Below are 24,899 nucleotides of genomic sequence, written 5' to 3'. Positions count from 1 at the left end.
TGCAGTTGCACGCAAAGCCCTAATACTAATATTAAGACTTTGCTGCACAATGGTTTGCATCACCTGTGACACATATTCTGCAGTCACGTTGCGGTGCTCTGAAAGAGTGCCGGTTTGCTCACAACCATGTTGCTCTATTTTTGTGACATGCCATGGCTGACATACCCCAGGCTTCTGGCGAGCAATAACTCTTCCGTGGCAACCCGCTTCGCGATGGATGCATATGAGCTTCAACTCCTTTTTATCAGACTGCTTCACTCTATGTTGCCTGTGTATAGCAATTGCATAGCTATGTATTGCTTGTTTAGCAGATTTCTTCTCTGGGAAAATCTGTCCAACGGCCAGACTCCCCGCGTCTAGGCCAGCAACAGAGTGAAATTCATTGGTGATGCTCATAACCTGTAAAAACTCTGGGTTGATTGCTGCAGCGACCGCATTCTCAGGAGGAACAACTTCATCATCATCTGATTCCGAAGACGCAGAAGAATGACCATCATCGTCATCATCTAGCGCCTCCAGCAATCCCTCGACATGTTCGCTCATGTCAACGACCGCAGACCAATATCCCGTGTCATACACTTGATGGCCACCTGTTGGTTCCGTTGGGCCGGCGTCGGGGGCTACAGTTATGGCCATATGTTCGCCACCGCTTGGTTCCGATGGGCCGGCGTCGGGGGCTACAGTTGCGGCCAACTCGGCCTCACCGGCACCGCTACTGCACTCGGCGACATCACTGGCAGAAATGAACTCCACATAAACCATGGGTTGTCCATACATGGAGTTATTGGGATTGCTTGCAAAACCCATGTACGACGCCCATGCTCTTTCACCGGTAACCCGTCGCAAAACCCAACGATTTCCTCCCTCAACCACGAAAGCCTCCACGGTCATTTTTTTTCCATTCATCGCTGAACCAAACACCGATCGGATGCACCTTCTAACTGCCGCATACTCTACATTAACCATGTCTTTCACTACAACCGTAGTCATCCCGCACCTAGACACATCCATACCAGAAGGACTCTCACGTAAGATGTGCCCATAAAACACTAACAAATTTTCCATAGTACCTAACGAGCAGCCATATTTACATCGTTAGTCCATTAAAAATCATATTTTTAGATTTACATTGTAATAACAACATCCATTACTTATCTTTTTTACATATAACAATTTAACAACATCCATTACATCTACGCATAATAATTTATATTGTATCATTTATCGTCACACTACATCTATAAAATAAATAGAAGATGAATTACAATATGTCATTCATACCTCTGGTTGGCAAATTACATACTGCATATATATATATATATGCGGCAAAATACATACTGCATATATATATATATATATCACGAATCATATTTCTACGGGGTTGGCAAATTATCAAATAAACAAATATATTACACACGCGTCTTGCATGTAATAATACTAATGGAGCTAACATATTATTACATGTTTTTTTACAAAAATGCTAGTTACATATGCATTTCTTCGGCTCCTTTCTAAATACCAGTTGCATGCAAACACGAACAAATCATCGGTAATATATGAACATAGTCGACCTATTATCACATGAACACAAATATGAACAAAGTCTCATACCTTGATCTTCAACTTAGTAGTTCATATCGCATGACAAAATAGTTCCACAAAAGTGATAATACGCTCCCTAAGACAAAATAAAACACATACTTAGAAACTAATCAAACAAAATAAAAACATCATGCATGCAAACACGACCAACAGAAATGGAAAGCTCTTACCTTGATCTATCTTTTCTTCAACTACAACGTCTTCAAAATAGTTCCACAAAAGTGATAATACGCTCTCTAAGACAAAAGAAAACACATACTTAGTAACTAATCAAACAAAATAAATACATCATGCATGCAAACACAACCAACAGATATGGAAAGCTCTTACCTTGATCTATCTTTTCTTCAACTACAACGTCTTCAAAATCTCACTTTAATCCGTCCTAAATCGCCACATAAACATTCATACGGAGTGAGAAAGAGAAGAGAGTGAGAAAGAGAAGAGAGTGGGAAAGAAGAGTGACACGGGAGGCAACGACAGGAGAAGAGAGTGAGAGAGGAGGCAGCGACGCGGTTCGCTTATAAAGGAGTAAATTTCGCACTGTTTCGTCGGTGGATAGCGGGAAAAATTCCCACGGTTCTGCCCGGCCGCGCGGGAAAAATTCGAGCGGGAAAGGAGCCTCGGAATCAGCGCAATCAATCATCAACAGTGCCGGTGCGCGGAAAAAAGGGCACCTGGCCGCCTGCTCCCGAGGCGGCAGGGCCCACCCGGCCTTGTCCGTTACGGACAGGAGTGGGCGGGAACGGGATCCCGCGCTGGCCGCCAGGGGCGGTGGCGGCAGGCCCCCGCCGCCAGGGGCTGTGGCGGCAGGCCACCCGGCCGCCTCCTGCGGTGGCGGCAGGTGCCACGTGCCGCCTGGCGCGCCTGCCGCCGCCCGGGGTGGGGGTCTTTTTAGCCATTTGCACTCGCAGGTGGTCTTTTTTGACAATCCCACTCGACAGGGGGTCCTTTTGGACAAAAATCCTAGATTTGATGCAGTATCCTGCAGATAATATAACATGCTTGTAGTATTCTTGAACGGCGTCGAGTCATTACGCTAGTATCCCCCTGTGGATGTTAAACTGGTTACCTTGTTGAGCACCTGTGCTTATTGTACCGATCAAAGCAGCATGGATGCATGTGGTCTCCTTTGTCTCAATTCCTGCAACACAAATTCTGGCATTGATTTCACACTTGACAATCCCAGAGACACAATCCGGCAACCGGTAAACATCACAAAAACAAGTGAACTGAAAGTTTAAAACTATAGGTAACCAGGAAAAAGACTATTAACTCCCAGGTTACGCAGCCCAGATGTCGAAGATGGTCTCCTTCGCGAATAACTTCCTCAAAGACGACATGTGATTATACCTGGCCAAAGAATCATCCATTGCAGCAGAAATAAGAGCACACAAGATATGGTATCTGCGGGGTGTTTCGGCATTCTTGGTTCAAAAACGAAATCATTCCTGTTGTTCCAGAGACACCACCAGATGTTCCAGAGAAACTACAAGCCCAGGGCACCTCTATGATTTTGTGAAGTTTAGATTATTTCCAACATAGTACTCCCTCCGTCCCAAACTAAGTATCGCTGCTGTAGTATTAAATTTCTACAAATTTAGTATTAAATTTACGACACTTATTTTGGAACGAATGGAGTATATAGCAGTCCTCCTACTGCAATGGCGTGAACTAGCTGGGAAAACACACGAGCACCTATGACCTAAACTATTACCAGGCTTCGAGTTCCACCACATTTCTAATAATTATCCATTGAGTGGGGTCGAGATTGTAACATTTTTGGATATCTGGACACACAAGCAGACAAGCATCCTCCCAAGAAAATGTAATTCTATAACCATGCAATCACGTTTTCTTGTATATATCCGTTTTCAGAAATATTTCTCTCCTTTATGCAACTTCTAATTATCTACATTAATCATTCATTCATCTGTTTGAGACTCAGATATTCCTTCAACATTCAAATTTTTCAGTGGTCAACTAATATTTCAAGTGTCGTTTGCAAACAAAAAAAAATACCATTATTCAAGTGAAACCTTCATTTGATTTCATTTTGTGAGTGTTTTCATTGGTATATTTTGTTCTATGTGTATTGAATTGTTGAAACTCTTACTAATATATATATTATTGCTTGATGTTTGTATTTGTGTGATGGACATGGGACACTAGGACATTTGTGTCCTAAGTCCACCCCTGATTGTTGTCTTGATTTTCAGTGTTGAAGATCACCACAGGCGAGCCGAATCCGGACCAACAGTGTAAACCAAATGTACCAGCTATACCATTTTATGTCGTAGTGGAAACAGTTGGCTCACAATCTAAACCTTAATTCCCCTTACTGATCTTTCATTACGTGCTAGATATAAAACACATATGGTTTTATATATTGTGGTAAATTAAGATATCTAATGGCATTCATTTCCGTGCTTTGGGTGGGACAGTGTGCTAGATTTCTTTGTACACCAAGTATATATTGACATCACAACAAGTAACTTAACTAGATGGAAACTATAGACGTACATTTCGGGGCTATGAGGTGTGTGTGTGCATAGTCATCTAACTAAATCACGAACGGAGAAAAATACATGTTTTGCAAAAATTTTGCATCGACAACTGCCGTCGGGAGTGGACCTATCATAGCCCAGCGGGGTGCACAGGACACAACTTAAAGAAGTGAAGTGTTACCTTGTACATATGGAGCGGTGCATCCTATTTTGCGTCTAGTTCGGCGTTAGCGAGCAAATGTGCACCCTCGAGATGTACATGGGACGCCTCAACTTGGGGAGAATATTTAGGTACATAGGAAGTACAAGTTTTTCTATTGGATTTCGGTTTCATTTGGTTTCCTTTTTCTCCCTTTTATTAGTCAGCTTTTCCCTTGTTTTTCTTTTATACTCTTTTCCCTTACTGTGAATATTTTTTACTTTTCAAAATTCTTTACCATTTTTGAAATCCATGACCATTTTATGAATGTAGGAGCAATTTAAAATCCATGAGTATTTTTATTCTTTAATTAATTCAAAAATGATTTCTCTTAAGTCTGTGAACACTTTACAATTTGTGAACATTTTCAAAACTTTGTGAACTTATGTTGAAATTCTTGAAGTTGTTTAAAATTGATGCACATTTTTCATATTCATGAAGAAAAAAAATCTAGAATTTTGTAATAAAAAAAAATATGAACAATTATTTAATTTGCTAAACAAATTGAAAACTTCTGAACATTTCACAAACATTTTCTAACCTTTTGCCACAATCTTTTGCTGCCACTTTACACATATCGTGCATTATACACATATACTAATATACAAACAACATGCTGCCACTGATCACAACAATTATTATGCAACAAAAAAGAAGATGTCGGTGCATGCTGCATCCCTCAGTTGCCTTGCGGTGGGCCGGAAGGTTGATTGAAAGAGAGCATGCTGGGAGAGTCCACTCTGATGATAACTTCTTCCTCCACAGACTCGTCGCTCGAGTTGTCATCTTCCGCTATCTCCCTGCGTTGCCGGCCTGCTGCTAGGGGTGGAAAAGGAGCAAGTGCATGAACTGGAGCTGGAGCTGGAGCAGGAGCAGACTTTCTGTTCATTGCATTGGAGCCCTCCGACCTCACCGAGAGCAGAGGCCGCGTGTCGGCTGCCCTTGAAGGCACCTTTGGATACGACTTGCTGTGCTTCTGGTTTCCTTCCACATGATCAAACCTTGGTTGTCGCCGAGCAGGGCGCATGCCATCCATCTACGAATGATGCAACCAGTTTTTCAGTTGATGAGTTGATCAGAAACCGTGACCTAACCATGATATATCGACAAAAGGAAAGAGAAGACTCATACGTACCATGCTGCCATACATGCTGACTTGCAAGGCTCTAGCAGAGAAGCTACCAGGTTGGCTTCTGATTTCAGCTAAGCTTGTACTTCCAGGCCCTCTGGATCTCCGGAAACTCTCAGGCCACCTGAGCAAACCCACATGCTCTTTGCTCTGTGTTCGTGGCGGCCCAAGGGCTGGAGACAGCACCGACGCACTTCTTTGCACATCGGCTTCTATATCTGGCCTCCCTATTTCAAATAAGATGGCCCTTGCTCTAGCTTCCACCTGATAACTGGGTGCGGCATAGCAGTAGTCTATCTGATTCATGGCTGTAAACAAGAGAGGACTTCAGCATTCAATTGCTTTTAAAGTAAAATAAATCACTGTTTTTGCTTCAAAAAAATAGCCACTGATTGATTGATGAAAATATAGAGAACCTGAAGACTGCAGACCAAATAAGTTCAGATCAGTGTTTGACGGCAGCAGCACAGCTGGAGGTGTGATCAAAGTTCGGTTCTCTGTCTTCAGAAATCCCTCCAATAAGATGCCTATGTAATTATGCCCGAGTTCAATTTCTTCCCCCTTAATGTAGATGTTTGTAGTAGATCTTTCTGAAATGAGAACTCTCATCTCACGCATTGCCATTTTCTCAAATATCTGAGGGAGCAAAATCCTTGCAATAACGAGAGCACTTTCCTGTAATTTCAGAGTATGAATGATTAAGGGCTATCAGATACAGACTTGATGGTTATTGTAAGTTTGTAACGTTCAGGCTGCTGCTTGAATGTTACAAGTCAATATTGTGCACGGGTATTGATAGTTTGATACAAAGATGAGGTGGATCTGACAGGTCATGGTGACTGTAATTAGCAGGGGTGGTTGCAGATCAAAACACGGTGTGCTTATCCAGTGTTTGACTGGATCCAGTGAAGGTGGTGTTGGGGGCTCAGTCGACAGTTCCTGTACCAGCTATCCAATGTGAAAACCTAGGTCTGGCTATCTAGTCCCGGCGACGACGATATTCTGCAGCCCAGGTGAAAATCCTTGACCTCCTTGGTTGAATCAGATGACGACGATGCAAGTCCCTCGATGGAGGTGTCTAGTTGAAGACTATGCTCCTCTGCACCTCATTGTTGCATAGTTGTTGCATGTGGAGACAATCTCTTGATAGCACTTGGCATATGGGTTACAAGGACTCGGCTTTGGGATGTCTTGTGTTTGGCAACATGTCATGACGTGCTCTTTTTTTTGTGCCGAGTTACTGGACTTGTAATAATGTGCACTATGTCCTATGGCATACCACTGAAGGCTCAGTCATCTATGTTCCACAGAAACTCAATGTAATGATCCTGCAAGGCCCCGTTTGAAAGACTTTGGCCATCATTATCAATTGGTAATGGTTAGTATAATGTGAGACTCTGTTTAACTATTCATGTATGGATGTGATCTCAGAGTAGTGCACTACACACAGTGACAATATGAGTCATCAGACTGGGTCCCAAAGATAGAATAGGGCACATTTGCCTTTTATCATTTTCTATGAATCTTTCATACTTGACGTTAGTGTTGAAATCAGAAACAACTCCAAGCAAAGCTTGGTAGAATAAATGTTGCCACCCACCCACCCTTCCATTACAGGTTGACAGGATTCTCGATCAGTAACCAGCAGGATTTTTAACCCTATTGAGAAGCACAGAAATAAGAACTAGACTTCACTCCCACTCACAGAATCAAGGAAACAACAGAACAGAAAAGGATTATACATTGCAGGAAATGTGTAGGGAGTCAAAAATGTTAATGAGCACATTGGTAGGAAGTATTAGGAGAGGATACCTGCCACATAAAATCCTCAACAGAAGGATCAGACTGGCGCAATTGCTCTATTTTTTCAGCCTCAATGAAGAAACAATGCACCACTGATTCTGTAATAATGTCACAAATATAAGGCTTTCCAATTAATGCCTCATATAGACCCAAAGTGCTTCCATGTGACAAAATTGGATCCAATGAATGCCTCGTGCATAGTCTCTGACTTGTCCACTGTCAAAAAAGGCCAGGGGAGGTATATATTCATTATTGAACCAGATAGAGTGGGAAAGTATATACTTCAACCAAAATGCAATAAAGTGGCCTCGAAGCAGAAACATACCTTTACTATTCCACTCGAAACAAGCCATACACCAGTCGGCCTTGAGCCTTCTGCATAAAGAACTGTTCCATGCCCTTTTATTGTTTCCTTTGTATTACTTAACAATGGATCACGAAGAGCAGCAGGCAGTGCACCAACTAAAGGATGGGTATTTAGAAGTTCGTGAACTCTTGGCATTTTCACCAGTGGCGGATTCCTCTTAAGCTTCTTCAAGTCTCTCTGCCAAGTGAATCAACATACCAGAGTTATTATATTCTGATTTTGAACTGAAGCCAGAGAGATGAAGTTACTTTCACTTCGCAACAAGAAATGGAATCATATTTTCCAACTACCTGCAAAGCATCATCGAGATGGACTATTTCCTTTTCCTCGAGCAACCCAGTCTTCCCAAGGTCTTGAATATACTCACTCAAGTGTGTCAATACCGCATATGTTACTTGTCGAGTCTTCAATGCACGAAGCACCTAAACAGTGTTGAAGCAGCTTCAGAATCTAGATAACAATCCCCCGCAAAAAAAAGAATAAAATAATCCAAATGTGCATGAAACTGAACTAGTCCCATTTTAGTTCAGACAATGTGCTTTCATCCTCAAGTTTTGCAGATAAACTGCTGACCAAACGAATTTAGCAAGATCCCATAAGGCTAAGAATCCATAAAAAAATGAGTTAAATGATATAAGCACATTGTATCCACAACCTGAGGGAATGTAACACGAACGTCTTCCAGAAACTTTTTAGCTTCCTCCCCAGCAGCAGTACTTTCATCGATGACAATTCTTGCAATCTCACTATCACCTGAAGAACAAGCAAAATTTATAAAAACAATGAAAACCAGTGAAGAGGATTAGGATCTCTAATCCCTAGTATCTACTAAACAGTGTGAAAAGGTGACTTCCCAAAGGCTTTCATGGTAATTGCAAAATAAATTAAGGTTCAGCCTTAACAAGCTCAAATCATTTGGACCTTCAGATCTTGCTATACCAAGTAAGTTTGCAATGACGGATATATCACACGATCAAGACATCGCCCGTTTGAGCACTAAATACAGTAACTGGCTCGTTCTACATGAAAGCAAGCCAAGCTTAAGGTATGTACCACTTGATGTTTCCACTTATGAACTACAACAATGGACACCTACACCAAGAATATGTTTGAACACTCTCACACATAGCATTTCTCATGTAGGCACCAACTATTGAGACAGACATTTCTTCTCTACATTTTTCTCCACTTTATACGCCAAGCAAATCGTATAAAACTAGGACATGACAACATTTAAAGACTGCCAAGGATATTACCAAGAAAATCATGTAGTTGTCTCCTCGCAATTCTGTGAGCACGGAGAAATGCTGCACAGATGTAACATCCTAGCTCCAATCTTTCTACTGTGAAGTATGTGACTAGCCTTCGTGGCAACCTGCTCATCTGAAGGAACCTATAGTAATTTGGGAAATGAACATTGGACCGCAAACCCTTCCAATCACATAATGATTGGGAAGAGACAAGATCCATAGCTTCATCAACTGATCTCATTAAAATATTTGCTGTAGATTGAGTTATTCGTCCCTCTTCAAGCATTCCCCAGTAAGCAGCTTGCACACCTGATAAAAATATGTAGTCAATAATCTTTTTTTAACTAATCATGTTTACTCTCTCTGTTTCAGACTTGGTGCTTCTTTGGTAGGCCATAGACGGATACAGTGAAACGGAGGTAGTAGTATGAGACTGCATATTATCATACCTATTTCAAGAGAAGGTAGAACCATAAATGAAATATTAAGTAATAACGCGAGAGCAAAGACGACAAAGAAAATAAAAGGATGCAAAACATTAATAAGATACACAGAACTCATAGGACAAGAAATTCCTAACATAACAAATGAAAGATGTTCCTCACAAAAAAGAGTGATGCGATGGCCCCAATAAAGTGCAAAATCCAATTCATGTAGAGATCAGATAAATATGTACCAAAAGTATGACCGACAGAAATAAAAGATGGCGTACAGTTCAGCTATAATCATGCATAGTAAAAAAATGTGTACGACAACAGGTGTAGTAAATTTTGGTGTGCTTGCTACTAGCAAGGTATTTGAAAGAATATATTGACAGCAAGAATTGGCGAATAACATGATATTTAATAGACTAAGATACACTACAGTCTATAGGTCTTTAAACTTCCCCATCTAGGTCCTTGGAACTCCCAAGTTGCACATCTAACCACGCTAGTGGTTCACCGCAGATCCAAAGCTCATCTGGTTGGATGCGATTTTGATGTTGCCCATTGATTGATGATGATAGGCAGAAATTGCCCAAAACAAGGCAATCGATACTGACACAGACCACCTTTTCCTCTCCTCCCACTTCCCAGATTTTATTTTATTTTGACATGAAAAAACAAACCACTTCCCAGATTTGGGGTACAAGGAAAGGAAACATAGCCTAATAGGACTCCTAGACCTAATACTAATACTCCTTAACAAAGACAAAGGCGGATGGATCGTTCAACCAAATATCAAATTTAATCAACACATTATCATGTATATTTCATACCATTCAAAAGCCGCACTCGAGTATCCTTCAAATTCAAGGTATGCACGTGATCATCCTTGTCAGGAACATCATGGGGATGTGCTTGTTCATCTTCCAAGTTATTCAAACACGTGATATATTTCTTCACATTAACCCAGTCAACAGGCCCAAGTTCCTCATCATCCCTGAGATCACCAAAAGCCTCCAATGCCTTGTTCAGCATTTCATATTGTGTATACTTCAATACACGAAGCTACAGTTGCAGGAAATCAGATAAGAAACTGGAGCATGAAGAGAACATAACTATGCTACTTCACATTTATCAATCACATGTGAAACCAAATTACTGTTGTTTCTGATTGCAGGTAACAATCACAGCAAACATATGCACCCTTGAGTAGATAAAAGAAGAGGCTTAATAATAATAATAATAATGAAAGGCTCTATTAACAACTTTTGAAGCTGCAAGGGGTCAAGAGGGTTTGACCAAAAGAGAGACTATTTTTATTTGTCATAATTTAACATGTAAAGTTCACAAATTTCATCTCGTGCTAAGACGTAAGTCATTGGTTCGAATCTGATAGAGTACTTTTCTACTAAATTGATTCGCTTTTTTCTTTGTTTTTGAAGCTTTCTCTTTAGAGAATTTTATGACTTAGTGCGGGATGAATGCATTTTTGGTCTGAACACTAAATGAAGCACGGAATGGAAATAAAAAAAAATTGGACTCTTTTTCATCTTATCTTAGATCAATAAAATAACTACCTGTACTGAACTAATCTAGAATCCCTTTTAGTAATCCATTCTTATTCTATACATTTAAAATGAATTTCCCTAAAAGGTAGAGGATGATCCATCCTAGACATTTAGAGTAATTTTCAGGTCAATAACCAACATCCTGAGAAGAGTGTGTGACGACATGGGTTTGACCCCTGTGGGGCAGATCAAATATTGTAATTTATTTCGTGGGGTGAATAAACCTGTGTATCATGTTGCTTCTTAATAATGTGTCGGGTGTGCTAATACTCCCGGCCCCATTATTTCGTGTACGACAAACTGATTCATCACTATCCTTGAACTCATAGATTGAAAAAAATGTTTGCATAACTTAACACCTTATTTGGGCCAGTTCACTCATTAATCTTATGAGTTAGAACACAAAGGGTTAGTAAAGCACGCACACATACAGTTAAGCAAAATCATTAATCCCAAGATCAGAAGAAACCATAGATAATAATTTGTAAAGCTAACCTTCGTTGCTGACAATTTTCCCAGACCAAGTAGGTGCAACAAAAATTGTGTGGTAGAACCATTCAAAATCAATGTCAGAAACACGATGCCACCTGTGAAGAACACAAACTGCAAAAGATTTATAAGATCAGCAAAGCTCAAATAAAAAAAAATGTAGTTTTCAGGAAAGGGAAAGAGCGTACCATTGTTCCGACTTCTGGTTTCAGATAATGTTGAACTGAATCACTAGCACGCTAGAAGAAGTATTTCAGTTAATATCTCAAAAAATGGCGATTACTTTTTAAAAAGATGTCTACAAATATGCACATAATGGTAACAACAGATGAGTGAGGATCGAATACATTGGTGCAAGAAAATAACTTACTTTAACGGACAGAGAGAGTGATAGAGCAACAGCTCCTCGCAGTCCTGACCAAACAAGAACTGTGGCTTCTTTGATGTCCATACCATACCCAAAGTGACGCAAAAATGGATACAAAACACCGACAACTACAGCACGTGATATTTGCACAAAAGCATAGAGCAGAAGAAGGAACCCCCATGATGTGCCTAAAATAGCAAGAGGTAAGAGAATTATACACACGAGGCAAACATGGATTAGAACCAAGCTCATAATATAGAACAGAAGAATATATCAGGTGCGCCCAATCCTTAGGTGCAACTGTGTTCTCACCCTCCCAAAAAAAAAGAATGGAAATATTCAATTCCAAAAAATGTCACTATTGATACAAAATAAACATGCCAATGTTAAATCTAAATTTTATCTGTACACTGAGAACAAAAGAAAATAAATTCTCCGATGAAAATAGAAGTTGCTACTATTCGCAGAAGATCTTATTTGCTTCTGCACATGACATTGAATTGTACTATTATTTATCTCACCAAATAGCTTTGGAATTTCCATGATAATTTACACAATTTTCCAAAGGATAGGATTAAGGTAGCACGTCTGCGATGAACCCTGTGGCAGTAAAAATCTACCCGCAGCTTAATGTACTGGGTTGTAAGCAGATTTAGTCCAGTGACTGTTGACTACTCGGGACCATGAAGAATAGTGCCACACGATGAAAAATAGGAAAAACAAATGCTCTGTAACCCATCAAGTAAAAAAATAGTAAATTAACAAAAACAATTGCAATGATCAGAGGTAAACTGCAATGATGTGAAGTAACTCATGTTGGATGCAATCATGTAAACACAGTCAGATATGAGCGCATGTGAACTGATGTATGTAGGCTCATTAAAAATAAATAATTGTTGCTCTTTGTTACTTGAACAAGTTTCTACAACAAAATCCAAACTTCATAGAAGTGGATGAACAGGTTCCAAAAAGTAATAAGATCAAATTATTAAGTTCCAATATTAGGTACTAGTAAATCTAGTATTAAATACTATCATCACATCACCCAGATGGGCAATACACACAAATATTCCAAATCCAGAAATCCACAAAATCCAAATGGTACAAGCATAACCTGATGGACTTACGTGACTACTTTTACTTTTAAAAATAATAACACATCATTTGGAGGGTCTGAACTATACTAGTACATAGAAAAAGGTGAGATGGCTCTCCGCTCCGCCTCCGCGCCCCGCTAGCCTAGCTGCCGCGCCGCTCCGCCAACGCCATCCCTGCCGGCCGGACCTTCCCTGCAGCCCTCCTCCCCCGCGACATGGCCCCGGTGGGGGCTGACCCTGTCGACCGCCGCGAGACCCTCTCCGGCGAGCGTGTTTCCTACGGGGACCGCTGGTCGAGTTCGGAGAGCGAGTCCTCGGCGCGCTCGTACAGCGACGTCGCCCGCACCCCGCCGGCCGCTGTCGCGCCACCGGCCGCCCTCGCTCCAGGCCGCCTCGCGCCAGCAGCTCGTCCCCCCGCCAAGGCGCGTCTCGGCCCCCGCTCGGAGGTCCACCGCGTTTCGGGCGGCCCAGTGCTCGACGCAGACGGCTTCCAGCAGGCTCACCGCAGAGAGCGGCCCCGTCGCCCGCGCCGTGTCGCGCCGGCCACGCCCTCGCCTGCGCGCCGCCGCAGTCCCTCCCCCGAGGAGCTCGCGGGCCTCTGCTTCCGGTGCCTGGATCACCGCCACTGCGTCAGGGACTGTCCGAACGACATCCGATGCCGGCGCTGCCTCGCTTCCGGCCATGCCTCCCGCGACTGCGATGGTCGGCGGCCGGTGGCCGCGGCCGCGCCTAAGCGCTCCCCGCACGCCGCCGTGGACCAGCAGCCCAGGCCACTACGCGGCGCCCCTGCCAGGGCCTCTCCTCCGACGACGCGTCTGCCCGCCCCGGCCTTCCCTGTTGTGGTTCCCCTGCCGCGGACTCGCCCGCTCGAAGACGTCCCCGCCCGCGTGTTCCTAGCCCAAACCAAAGAGATGGACGATGCGGAGCAGGTGCTCGGCCGCGCGATGGTGGCCACCGTCACGGGCACCCGGCCATCTGTGTCCATGGCCGAGTTGACCGAGCTCATCCTGTCTTCCCTGGAGCTGGAAGAGGGAGACTTCTCGGTTCATCAGCATCACCCGGAGGACTTTCTGATCCTGTTTTCCTCCCTGGCGATCATGAGACGGTTCCGCGGCGAGCACTTCATCAGCTCGTCGCGCTTCGTGCTGTCCCTCCGGCCCTGGTGCAAGCTCGCCCACGCCGGCGCCGGCGAGCTTGAGTACCGCGTCGGGCTGGAGCTCCGCGGCATCCCCGCCCACGCCTGGCTGCTCTCCACCGCGGAGCATGTGTTGGGCGGCAGCTGCTGGATTGAGCGTCTACACCCGCGTACACGCTCCCGCGAGGACATGGCCGTCTTCCGCGTCACTGGGCGCGCGCACGACCCGGCCGACATCCGGCGCGCCGCCACCCTGGAGATCATCGAGCAGCTGCCCGGCCGTGTCCCATCGGAGGCCCCAGCCATCAGGACTCTCACCTTTCCCGTGTCCATTGCTCTCACCAAGGCGGAGATGATCAGGGCTGCTCCGGCCGTCGTCAAGGACGCCGCGGGCAGTGACGGAGACGGCGAGGACGGTGGCGCGGACGGCCGACATGGCCCCGGCAAGGGGCATGGTCACGGTCCTGGCCCTGGTCCTGGGCGCGCTCGCCGGCGCGGTCGCAAACGCCGTCGCACGATCGAGGCACAGAATGGCCGGGCTGATGGCATGGCTGTAGACGCACTCGCGTTGCCTGCGCGCACTCATGGCCGCTCCGGCCGTTCAGACGGCGCCGGCGCGATGGCTCCCTGGCCGTGCTGCGGCAAGGGTTGTGCCCCAAGCGGGCTGGCATGCTGACATGGCCTGGTCAGCAGGGCCCAGCTCGCCCTCGTCACGGCGTCAGAAATGAGAAGCAGCAGACGCACGTTGTGACGACCAAAGCGGCTTTGCCGGCGGGCCCATCGCGCAAAGTGGCAGATGCATGCGACGAGGACGGTGCGGTCGTTCGCTTTGGGACAGTTGGCGGCCTCCAGTTCGCTACCCGGGGCCAGGATAAAGATGGGGCGTCGACGTCGCGCACGTCCGAGGCGGATCCGGACGGACCCACGCCTGCAGTGGCTGATCCTAGGCCCTGTCGGGATCGCTGCCTGCTGCGCCTGGGTCCTGCCGAGCAGCGCGTGAGGTCGGCCGCTGCACCGCCTGCGCCCCGATCGGGACAAAAGGAGCCGCACCCCCCCTTTGCCGCTCCTGCACCGCCGAAGACGGTCCTTGACCAACCTCCGCGGCTCCTCCCGCGCGCTTTTGAGGAGAGGGCGGGACGCGCTCCGTCACCCCCCCCCCCCCCACCCCCCTCCAGTTTAGCTGAGGCCACCCCGTCCCCACTAGCCAGCTCTGATCCGGTAGGACCCGCGGTTGTGGACACCGTCATCGCATCAGCACCCTCAGATGCCGATTCGCCCGAGCCCACTGGGGTGGTGGCTGACGCCGCAGCTACCGGGCTCGCGGCCGAGGATCCCCTGGTCGCTAGGGCCACGCCCGAAGACGTGCACGCACCCGGCGAAGCGCCCACACCTGATGGTTTGCTTGCTGCTGGGTCTGTGCTGTCCATGGACGCACGACCACAGCAGGGGCCAGGCATGGATTCGCCCCGCGACCACGGCCATATTTCCATTCTGCCGAGGCCTGCATGCCAGCCGGACTACGGGCCGTGCCCTGCCAACGCCCGGGCGCAGCCTCCCATGCCAGGACGCTTCGCCTCACCGCCGATCACCCTGCAGAGACGTCGACCCTGCGTAGCCACCGGCCAGTCATGGACGTTGGGTGCCTTCTTGTCTGCTGCCACCAAGCAACTTGATGCGATGCTACCATCTCCTGGGAAGCGCCAGCGGCCCCCTCTCAACTTTAGCCCCAGGAGGGAGCGATCCGCTGCCTCTGTCGCTCCGGCCTCCGCGCTCCTCTCCACGGACAGAAGGGCTGTGATTCAGATTCTCCGCACCCTCGGGATTGTCGGCGCGAATCAGCCGATTTCCCCCGTCGAAATGAAGGCATATGACGACATGTTTGCCACGCCGATCAAGCTCCCGGTGCTGCATGCCATCGCCGCTCTGGTTGACCGAACGGTCCCTGCAGGCATGTCGCTGCAGGCTGGCGATGCCACGGCCTGCGCGCGCTAGGCTGGTGGTGCTTGTAGTCGACCTCTCGCTGATGTATCCAGGTCCCCAGATTGCGGTTTGGAATGTCAGGGGCTTGAACTCGCGCGCTAGGCGCTGTGCTATTCGCTCGTTATATGTACCACCCGTGCATCCATTGTATGCCTCCAGGAAACTAAAATGGAGTTGGTCTGCTCGTCGATTGTGTTAGACACCCTTGGGTCCGAGTTTGATGGTTCTACATATCTCCCCGCCGACGGCACTCGCGGCGGTATTCTCATCGCTTGGAAGAGTAGGGTTGTCACTATATCCGACCCCCTTTTCACCCAGAATGCGATCACGGTTAAGGTGTGTGCGCCTAGTGGTGCCCCGTGGTGGCTGACCACGGTGTATGGCCCCCAATGTGACCCCGATAAGCTCCTGTTCCTGCAAGAGCTGCGGGACATCCGGGCTGCTTGCCCCGGTCCTTGGATGCTATGCGGCGACTTCAACCTCATATACCGTGACGCGGACAAGAGCTCCGGTAATCTGAATCGCCGTATGATGGGAAGGTTCCGTCGTGCCATCAACGACCTTGCCCTGAAGAAAGTATACCTAAATGGGCGCCGCTTCACCTGGTCTAACGAGCAATCTCCGCCGACGCTTGTGCACCTCGATCAAGTTCTCTGCACCGCGGACTGGGAGGATTACCACGGGGAGTGCCACCTCCGATGCCTTGCATCCGTCGTGTCCGATCATTGCCCCCTGCTGCTGGATTGCTCCCCCATGCCCACGGCCCACAGACGCTTCCGCTTCGAGGCCTTCTGGCTCCGCCTTGACGGATTCCACGACACAGTCGCCGCGGGCTGGAGCTCCGTGCATGACCCCGACCCCTTCCAGAGGTTGGTCCGGCGTCTGCAGGCTACTGCCCGCGCCCTTACGAGCTGGAGCGCTAGGTCCACGGGCAACGTCCGGGACAAATTGGCTATATCCCGCGAGCTGATCGCCCGCTTCGACCACGCTATGGAGAGCCGTCTGCTCTCCCCGGCTGAGGATTGGCTGCGCAAGCAGCTCAAGGTGGCGTACCTTGGGCTGGCCTCCCTTGAGCGCACCATCGCGCGGCAGCGCGCCCGCATCTCCTTCCTGGCCGAGGGCGACGCCAACACGAGCTTCTTTCACAGGTAGTGTACGTTCAGGATCCAGAAGAACCGCGTGCATAGCCTCCTAGTTGACGGGCATGTGCTATGCGACCATGAGGAGATGGCCCAAGCGGCATTCGCGCACTTCGACGGGTTGCTGGGCACCGCCGTGGACCGTGAGCACACTCTGGATCTCGAGCAGCTCGTCACGGCCAGTGACCTTGGCAGCCTGGATGCGCCCTTCACCCCTGATGAGATTTGGGCTGTGGTGCGGCGTATGCCGGCGCACAAGGCACCAGGGCCAGACGGGTTCACCGCAGAGTTCTTGCGGGCCTGTTGGAGCACTATCAGGCAGGACATCCTGGATGTCTTCGAGCAGTTATTCCTGCTTCGTGGGAGAGGGTTTGGTAAACTCAACCAAGCCCTCCTGACCCTGCTGCCAAAGCGCGCAGATGCACATAAGCTGGGTGACTACCGGCCTATTTGCCTGATCCACATTATGGCCAAGTTATTCGCGAAGGTTCTGTCGCTGCGCATCGCCCCCAAGCTGGATAGCCTAGTCAGCCGCAACCAGAACGCATTCATTGCCGGACGCTCCCTCCACGACAACTTCATGCTCGTTCGGCAGTCCCTTCGGATGCTTCACCACTTGGGCGCCCCGTGCATCATGCTCAAGCTCGATCTCACGCGGGCTTTTGACTCCATATCATGGCCGTTCCTCTTCGAGATGCTGCGCCAATATGGGTTCGGGGACAGGTTTAGGGAGTGGATAGCCATCCTCCTTTCCTCGTCCAGCACGCGGGTCATGCTCAATGGCGTGCCTGGCCCCTCGATTTGGCACCGCCGCGGGCTGCGCCAAGGGGACTCCACATCGCCACAGCTATTTGTCCTCGCTGTCGACGCGCTGGGACGCCTCATGCATCGGGCGCTCCAGACCGGCATACTCCGGCGGCTGCACCCCCGCCGTACAGTTCCGGCCGTCTCTTTATACGCCGATGACGTGATGCTGTTTTGCCATGCTGAGATGGAAGAGGTGCTCGCGGTGAAGGGCATTCTAGGCATTTTTGAGGCCGCGACGGGCTTGCAGGTCAACTATGGCAAGAGCTCGGCCACGATCCTGCATGGCGACGAGGATAGCGCTGCCTTGCTGGAGGAGTTGGGCTGCCAGGCGGCAAACCTGCCCATCACCTACCTGGGCATACCGCTTTCCACCAGGCGACCCACTGCGACTCAGATGCAGTCGCTCGTCGATTCTGTGGCTGGCCGCCTCCCGACATGGAAAGCTTGGCTCATGAACAAAGCTGGGAGGTTGGCATTGGTCAAATCGGTCCTCAGCGCAATTCCAATCCACCAGATGCTTGCCCTTGCGCCCCCAAAGAAAACCCTGAAGCAACTAGAGAAGATTCAGCGGGGCTTCCTTTGGGCTGGCCGCGCGGCTACACAAGGAGGGCACTGCCACGTTAATTGGCGCACGGTCAGCCGGCCACTCGCGCTTGGAGGGCTGGGCATCCGAGATCTTGAGCGCACAGGGCTCGCGCTCCGCCTGCGATGGCTCTGGTTATCCAGGACGGACGCCGACAGAGCCTGGCAAGGCCTGGACCTGCAGTTCTCCCCTGAGGAGATTGGCCTCTTCCACGCCTCCACCTTCATGGTGCTAGGTGATGGCCACACGGCGCTGTTCTGGGAAGATCGCTGGCTGCATGGGCAGTCGATTCGCGAGATAGCACCCCTGCTGTACTTATGCATCCCCAAGAACAGGAGAAGGGTGCGGACGGTGGCGGAAGGCCTTGCCGGCAATGCCTGGGCCCGTGACATCCGCGGCGTCATGGGGCTGCAAGAGGTTGGCCAATACCTAGCGACATGGCAGCGCGTCACGCACACCACCTTGTCCGCTGAGCCAGACAAGCTTGTCTGGAAATGGACTGCCAATGGAGAATACTCGGCGCGATCCTGCTATCAGGCAACCTTCCACGGATCCATCACTTGCCATTCCTGGCAGTTAATCTGGAAGGGATGGGCTCCGCCGAAGGTTAAGTTCTTCCACTGGCTTGCGAACCTGGACCGATGCTGGACAGCGGACAGACTTGCTCGCCGAGGCCTCCCACATCACGCCCGCTGCCTGCTTTGCGACCAAGAGCCAGAGACCATCCACCACCTGCTGCTGGCCTGCCCCTTCGCGCGGCAAGCCTGGCACGAGGCTCTCTCCTGGCTGCGCTTACCAGCCCACACACTGGAGCAGGATATCTCCATTCAGGATTGGTGGATTAGGGCGAGAGATGCAACCCCACCATCACTCCGCAAGGCGCTGAGGTCCACCACGCTGCTAGTTCCATGGATGATCTGGAAACATAGGAATGCGTGCGTTTTTTATCATGCCACTCCGTCGTTCTCCGAGCTCTCGGATGGGATCAAAGATGAGATGAGGTGTTGGGCTAGAGCCGGGGACAAGGGGCTTAGGGTAGTCTTGCCCCCATCCTGGGATGTTCACTGAAACTGCTTGTAACCTGCTGTAATCGTCTCCTCTGAGACTGACTTTCCCTCTTTTCAATACAAAGAAACGCACATCTCTGCGTTTTCTCGAAAAAAAAACTTTTAAAAATAAAATTTAAACTCTGACCTGTTAGTGTTCTAAGGTCAAAGGTCTAGTTTTATTCAAGTAAGAAAGGTCTGCTTTATGGCTTTGTGCATCGTTAAATCAAATAAATGGAGGTTTCCTGGAGTCAATACACTCCACCAACTTTATATTGTCGTCCGGAAGTTCAATAAAGTGCACATGATACATTCCAAATATATGTGGTTTTGTATTATTATTTTTCATAGTTAAAAAAGGTGCACTAAAGCGACCACTTAAGTGTGTCTAGGCTCTAGGCAATAGCAAAACGCCTAGCGCATAATTGCGCTTAATTCGCGCATAACCGTGCGCTTTGGTCAGAAAAGCGCAAGGTGGTGGCAAAACACACAATTAACTCCTAGCGCCTTTTTGAACTATGTTATTTTTTGAGGTTTTGCGATATCACGATCAATGGAGACAACTTCACACATGGCAACAGAAAACAAACACAAAGGTTGCAAAAGACTAGTAGAAATGCTTACATAGCCGTTTAAAAAAAATGAAGAGTAGATAGAGATACATCAAGATTCATACCATGCCTCTCAAAATGAATATTATCTTGTAGTACACCATCTGCAATAACAACCCCACTGAAGGGAGTTCAGATGTATGAAACATTGTGACAGTACCCATATCTGAAGCATTAATCTTACCAAACAAAAGCAAGCATGGTATAGTCTAGCCAGGCAAAAACAGAAGTACCAGAAATTATTTTTTGCGAGGAAAGTTCAAAGTTGCCTATACCTCAGTATGAAAATAAGTGTGTTTGCAATGTAAGCAACCATTTCCCTGAATACAAGTAGAAACAGTAATCAGACATGAAGTGCACACATCACAAAAAACGTAAGAGAATCTAGCGTGAATAGGAGAAATCATGTGTGTCTCCAACATGAAGAGCGCATATCTTTTTACAAGAGGTTTGCACTTAGGCCCTCAGACAAGATACGATTACAAAGACACTCCAAAAGAATAAATAAGCCCATTATATGATGGCTTAAATGAGAATTCATAGTAATGCCTAATTTACTGTGAACTGAAGGATCACAACGTACATTGTATGATGTGATACGAGCATCTTGCACCAAATGATAAATTGGTTGATGCTTTAAGGCATCATTTTTGTAATGCAATTTATTTTGGTGTTTAGAGACTCCGATATAAGCTGTGAATGTCATTTCAGGGCATTGATGATGAAATTGCATGTCATTCAAATTTATTCAAATCTGGATTTTAACAGGTAGATGAATAACTGACTACTACAAACTTGTTGACTTACATTTACTGCATTTACAAGAGCGCAAAGGTTTAAATGTAAATCTACTGAATTCCAGGCAATGCTCACAGAAATCCAGCATTAGCAGCTTCATGGAACTCATGGGATGCATGGGGAACAGATAAAAAAATAATAAATTTGACTAAGATTACAACGGTCGATCATATGCTGAGAATTTGATCTTTGCTGACAATAGAAGGTGACACATATTGCTTGAACATACCAGAAATGATGTAAACTTTGCTGGCTGTCACCCTTAAAAGCAGTTTTTGCAAAAGCAGCATAGAACCTGCCGACATGACAAAGTTAATATTGGAGGGAAAATAGCAAAGGATATGCAAATCAGAATGTGAAGACAAGCTTTACTAACATCCCCAAGGTCATGACGGCCAAAACACCAGAGACCTCCAATGCATCTTGCGCCTGATACAAACAATGTTAGTAATAGAAAGCAGCCCCCAATAAACTAGAGGACTGAACAGTGTCATGTCTTAAATGGTAAGTCTATATTCAGACTTGTGATTCAAATTTGTTTTGCAGACTTGCAGTAGACATGAGAGAGGGGGGGAAATCATGCACAAGCAATGACAAGTTCCAATAAATGAATATTGATATTTATTATCCTAAACAAAATTGACAATTCATATGGATTAACTTCAGTTTAATGGTACAAAATAAACACGTTCAGAAACTGGAAAGAGAATAAACTGATTGATCTAGGTCAGAATGGCAATCAAGCCATTTCTTGGTATATCAAAAATCTAGAATCCTGCTCCTAAAATAGGCAATGTTCTTTCTCATGACATACATTCAGTTAGCTCACCAAAAATCCTCAAAGTTAGTTGCATTCGAATCAGAAGTACAAATAGTAATATAATTTTGATTCCAACATGAACCCTCAAAACCGGAATTTTTTTTAAACCCCATAATTATATTTGAGGAAATTTATGAAGCTCTGTCCAGTTCCGCAACTTGAAAATCCCACAAGGACTTTGCTATGTGCTTATCTAGAAGACTAGAAGGATTTCATTTTACCAGTAAAACAGCATCCCAGTGTTGCAAAAAGGGTTGCTTGACAATCATTCTATTACTGGAACTACAGACCATTTCAAAACACTGAGCAAACACGTCCTTATAGGAAAAAAAAAATAGAAATATAGGAGCTTCGGTATGTTCGTTATCTGATTATCTTACAGTGTAGAAAGCAATATAGCTGACAGCAAGGGTAAGTGAAATCTCTATGATTGTATCATTGAAAATAAAGCCCAGCCATAGTACAGATGCAATTCCAAACGCAAGGCCCAGAGCAACACTGGTCAAAGAAGATACTTATTAGCACTAGTAGCATGATCTTGATCATCTGGTTTGGGCTTATAAAGTATAAACTATTCACATACGCTCCAAGTGAAACTTCTGACAAGAACTTTATTATGGACCCTGCATTGAAAGTTGTTCCGAGCACCATTCGATAGAATAACTGATAGACAACAATAGCAGTCCTGTAGAATGCAAGGTCATTAAGTATGAATACAGTCCAAAATAATCTTATACAGTCCAAAATAATCTTATAATCGTACATAGCGCAACCACTATACAATAACCCAGTAGTGCGTGCTTCGGCTAGGGTTCAAAGTTCTGTGGCAGAATTATCATTGCCGGCTACTTCCTGGATCAAATAAACATGAGTTTCGCATTGCTTCTTGTTAAGAATATTCAGAGTGATTTCGTCCCCACAAACCCCACCCCACCCCATGCCCAACCCCAACCCCTTCTGGTCTCTTCTTCCTACATGGTGCGATTTCAAAAAAAAAATGAAGAATGAATTGAAAACACACTTGTCAAGTTTCAGATACAACTGTAGTAGTATACAATGAATACTTCAAACTTTTGTGTGAGGCATACATTCTAAAGAACTTTTCCCAGTAATTTGTAGACAGGTTAACATGAAAACTTGTAATAATCTATTATTAAGTCACTCATGCTATTTTGGTTCTCATGAATGGAACTGCTCCCAATAAAATACAGAAGAAGGGAAAGAGCATGCACTCTAAGAGTCAAAAGATGAACAATATGTGAGTCAAAGTAGCATACCCGTCGTTCATTAAGGATTCTCCTTCAATTATTGTACTGAGCTTTTTGCTCGCACCTAGGTCTTTTAGAAGAGCAACGACAGCAACAGGATCGGTTGCGCTAAGCAGCCCACCAAACAAGAATGATGTTTTCCAGTTCCAGTCGTACGGAAAAGTAAGCTGTGCCAAATTAACTAGCTAGTATCAGTACATTAAAATGATTTATTTATTTTTGGAAAATGGAGAAAATTAAGATGAATGCCCCAAGTCCAAGTGCATACCTTTATCGCAGTGCCTAACAAAAATGTTGAGATCACCACACCTGGAACAGCAAGTAACACCATCTGCGCCATGCATTTCTGCGAAATAAACACTTTAGCATACACCGAACAAACATGTGTGCAAGTGTGGTGCTATATAACAATTCAGAGCAGGAAGCTGGCAGGAAAGATACCGGTATATGGTACTACCTCCGTATCAAAATATAAGACGTTTTTTGGCACTATCATAGTGTCAAAAACATCTTATATTTTGATAGAGGGAGTAGTACCGAAAGTGCCCTGCAACCGTGGAAATACTTTTACATATTGGCTTCCTTATGTTGTAGTACATATATTTTACATTGTGCAAGAAAAAAATTAGAAAGGCCAAATGTGATGTGGACATAGCTATTTTAGCGGACAAGTGGGGATGCCGCCCGCAATTTCCATCGATGGATAATGATTGTTCACGGATTATCTGCATCTGGGGTCGTGTTAAAGCATCAGCTTATGGCACTAACTCTCTCTCTCTCTCTCTCTCAAGTAAAGAAAAGAAAACCTTAAGGCACTAACTGGATGGATGGCAAATTTATCCATAACAACTGAAGAGTGAAAATGAGCGGAGAAACCAGGACGGCAATGGCGGATAAATAATTGCAGTAACATGGCAGATTCGCAAGGGATGGAGCAGAGAGCTATAAATTTCAGACCAGGGTAAGGATAACCGGTGACCCTGTAAGAGCCTAATAAGAGGTAGTGGTAAACTGATCTTGGGGCAAAGGGGGGGATTAGTGGTACAGTGATATTCTGCAGTGATGCAAGGGAGCCTTATTCAGTGATGCAGCTAAAATCTCATGCTCTGCTGTGGCCTGTGGAGACAGATACCTTGATCTGGTGCACTTCCATGGAGAAGGAGCTCTCGAAGAGGAGTGCGGGGAGGAAGACGGCCAGGAGGAGATCGGGATTTATGCCGGCCCCTGCAGCACCGGAAAGCAGTGGGGGCGTTAATCGGCTGGCGGCTGGCTGGCTCCGAAAGCAGGGTGGGGGTGGGGCTTACAGATGCGGATGCCGGCTCCGAGCTTGCCGAGGCCAAGCTTGGTCCCGTACTCGAGGCCGCCGAGGGCGACGCCGAGGACGAGCAGGGCGACGGTGTAGGGGACGCGGGTGCCGCGGAGGAGGTGGCGCGAGCCGATCCCCAGCACTAGGGCCACCCCGAAGAAGAGCACCGCGTCGTCCGGGCTTCCGGAGCCGGGCTCCTCCGTCTCCATCGCCGCCGCCGCCGCCGAGGACGCAGGCGAGGAGGACGACTGACGGCCACCGCTCAGATGAGGCGAGGTGGGCTGCTGGCTTAGCTGAACAGCTGGCGCGTTTTGGTAGCGAGTACAGTACAGAGGAGGAGTATATCAGATGAGATGAGATCGGACGCGAATCAATCTGACGACGGCGTCTAGTTTAGTTTGCGATTTGGATCTTTGGCCTCTGGCGTGGCATAAGGACGTGGTCAAGTTTGTTTGCTCTTTGGAGTTGGAGGTAGCCAAGCCAGTCCATGTCGTGTCGTCGTCGTCGCCCGGCACCGGTATGCCGCCATTCGTCCAAAGCGGAACGAGATATGCTTTCAAATCAAACGGAAAGGGGAAAAGGAGACAGACAAGGTGCCGCCCC

The 24,899-nt window shown here is 46.9% G+C and overlaps 1 protein-coding gene across 1 annotated transcript; it reads right to left on the bottom strand.

Moving 5' to 3' along the window:
• Positions 1 to 4,794: 4,794 nt before the first annotated feature.
• LOC123442428 (sodium/hydrogen exchanger 8) lies at positions 4,795 to 24,695 on the bottom strand. Its single transcript, XM_045118471.1, has 22 exons — positions 24,295 to 24,695; positions 24,123 to 24,214; positions 23,259 to 23,336; positions 23,000 to 23,157; positions 22,306 to 22,407; positions 22,103 to 22,220; positions 21,279 to 21,331; positions 21,132 to 21,197; positions 20,380 to 20,424; positions 20,170 to 20,225; positions 11,710 to 11,894; positions 11,528 to 11,578; positions 11,346 to 11,453; positions 10,116 to 10,347; positions 8,864 to 9,166; positions 8,263 to 8,360; positions 7,898 to 8,029; positions 7,566 to 7,784; positions 7,250 to 7,456; positions 5,854 to 6,112; positions 5,444 to 5,745; positions 4,795 to 5,344 (listed from the first exon to the last, which is right to left on the bottom strand). The coding sequence occupies exons 1-22, from the start codon at positions 24,503 to 24,505 to the stop codon at positions 4,988 to 4,990; spliced, it is 3,432 nt and encodes a 1,143-aa protein (XP_044974406.1). The 5' UTR covers positions 24,506 to 24,695; the 3' UTR covers positions 4,795 to 4,987.
• Between the last annotated feature and the right edge of the window lie 204 nt (positions 24,696 to 24,899).

The sequence above is a fragment of the Hordeum vulgare genome, chromosome 3H (assembly GCF_904849725.1).
Source record: "Hordeum vulgare subsp. vulgare chromosome 3H, MorexV3_pseudomolecules_assembly, whole genome shotgun sequence".
NCBI classification, from domain to species: domain Eukaryota; kingdom Viridiplantae; phylum Streptophyta; class Magnoliopsida; order Poales; family Poaceae; genus Hordeum; species Hordeum vulgare.
Note: the sequence above shows the minus strand (reverse complement) of the source record. Positions and strands in the feature narration are given on the sequence as shown.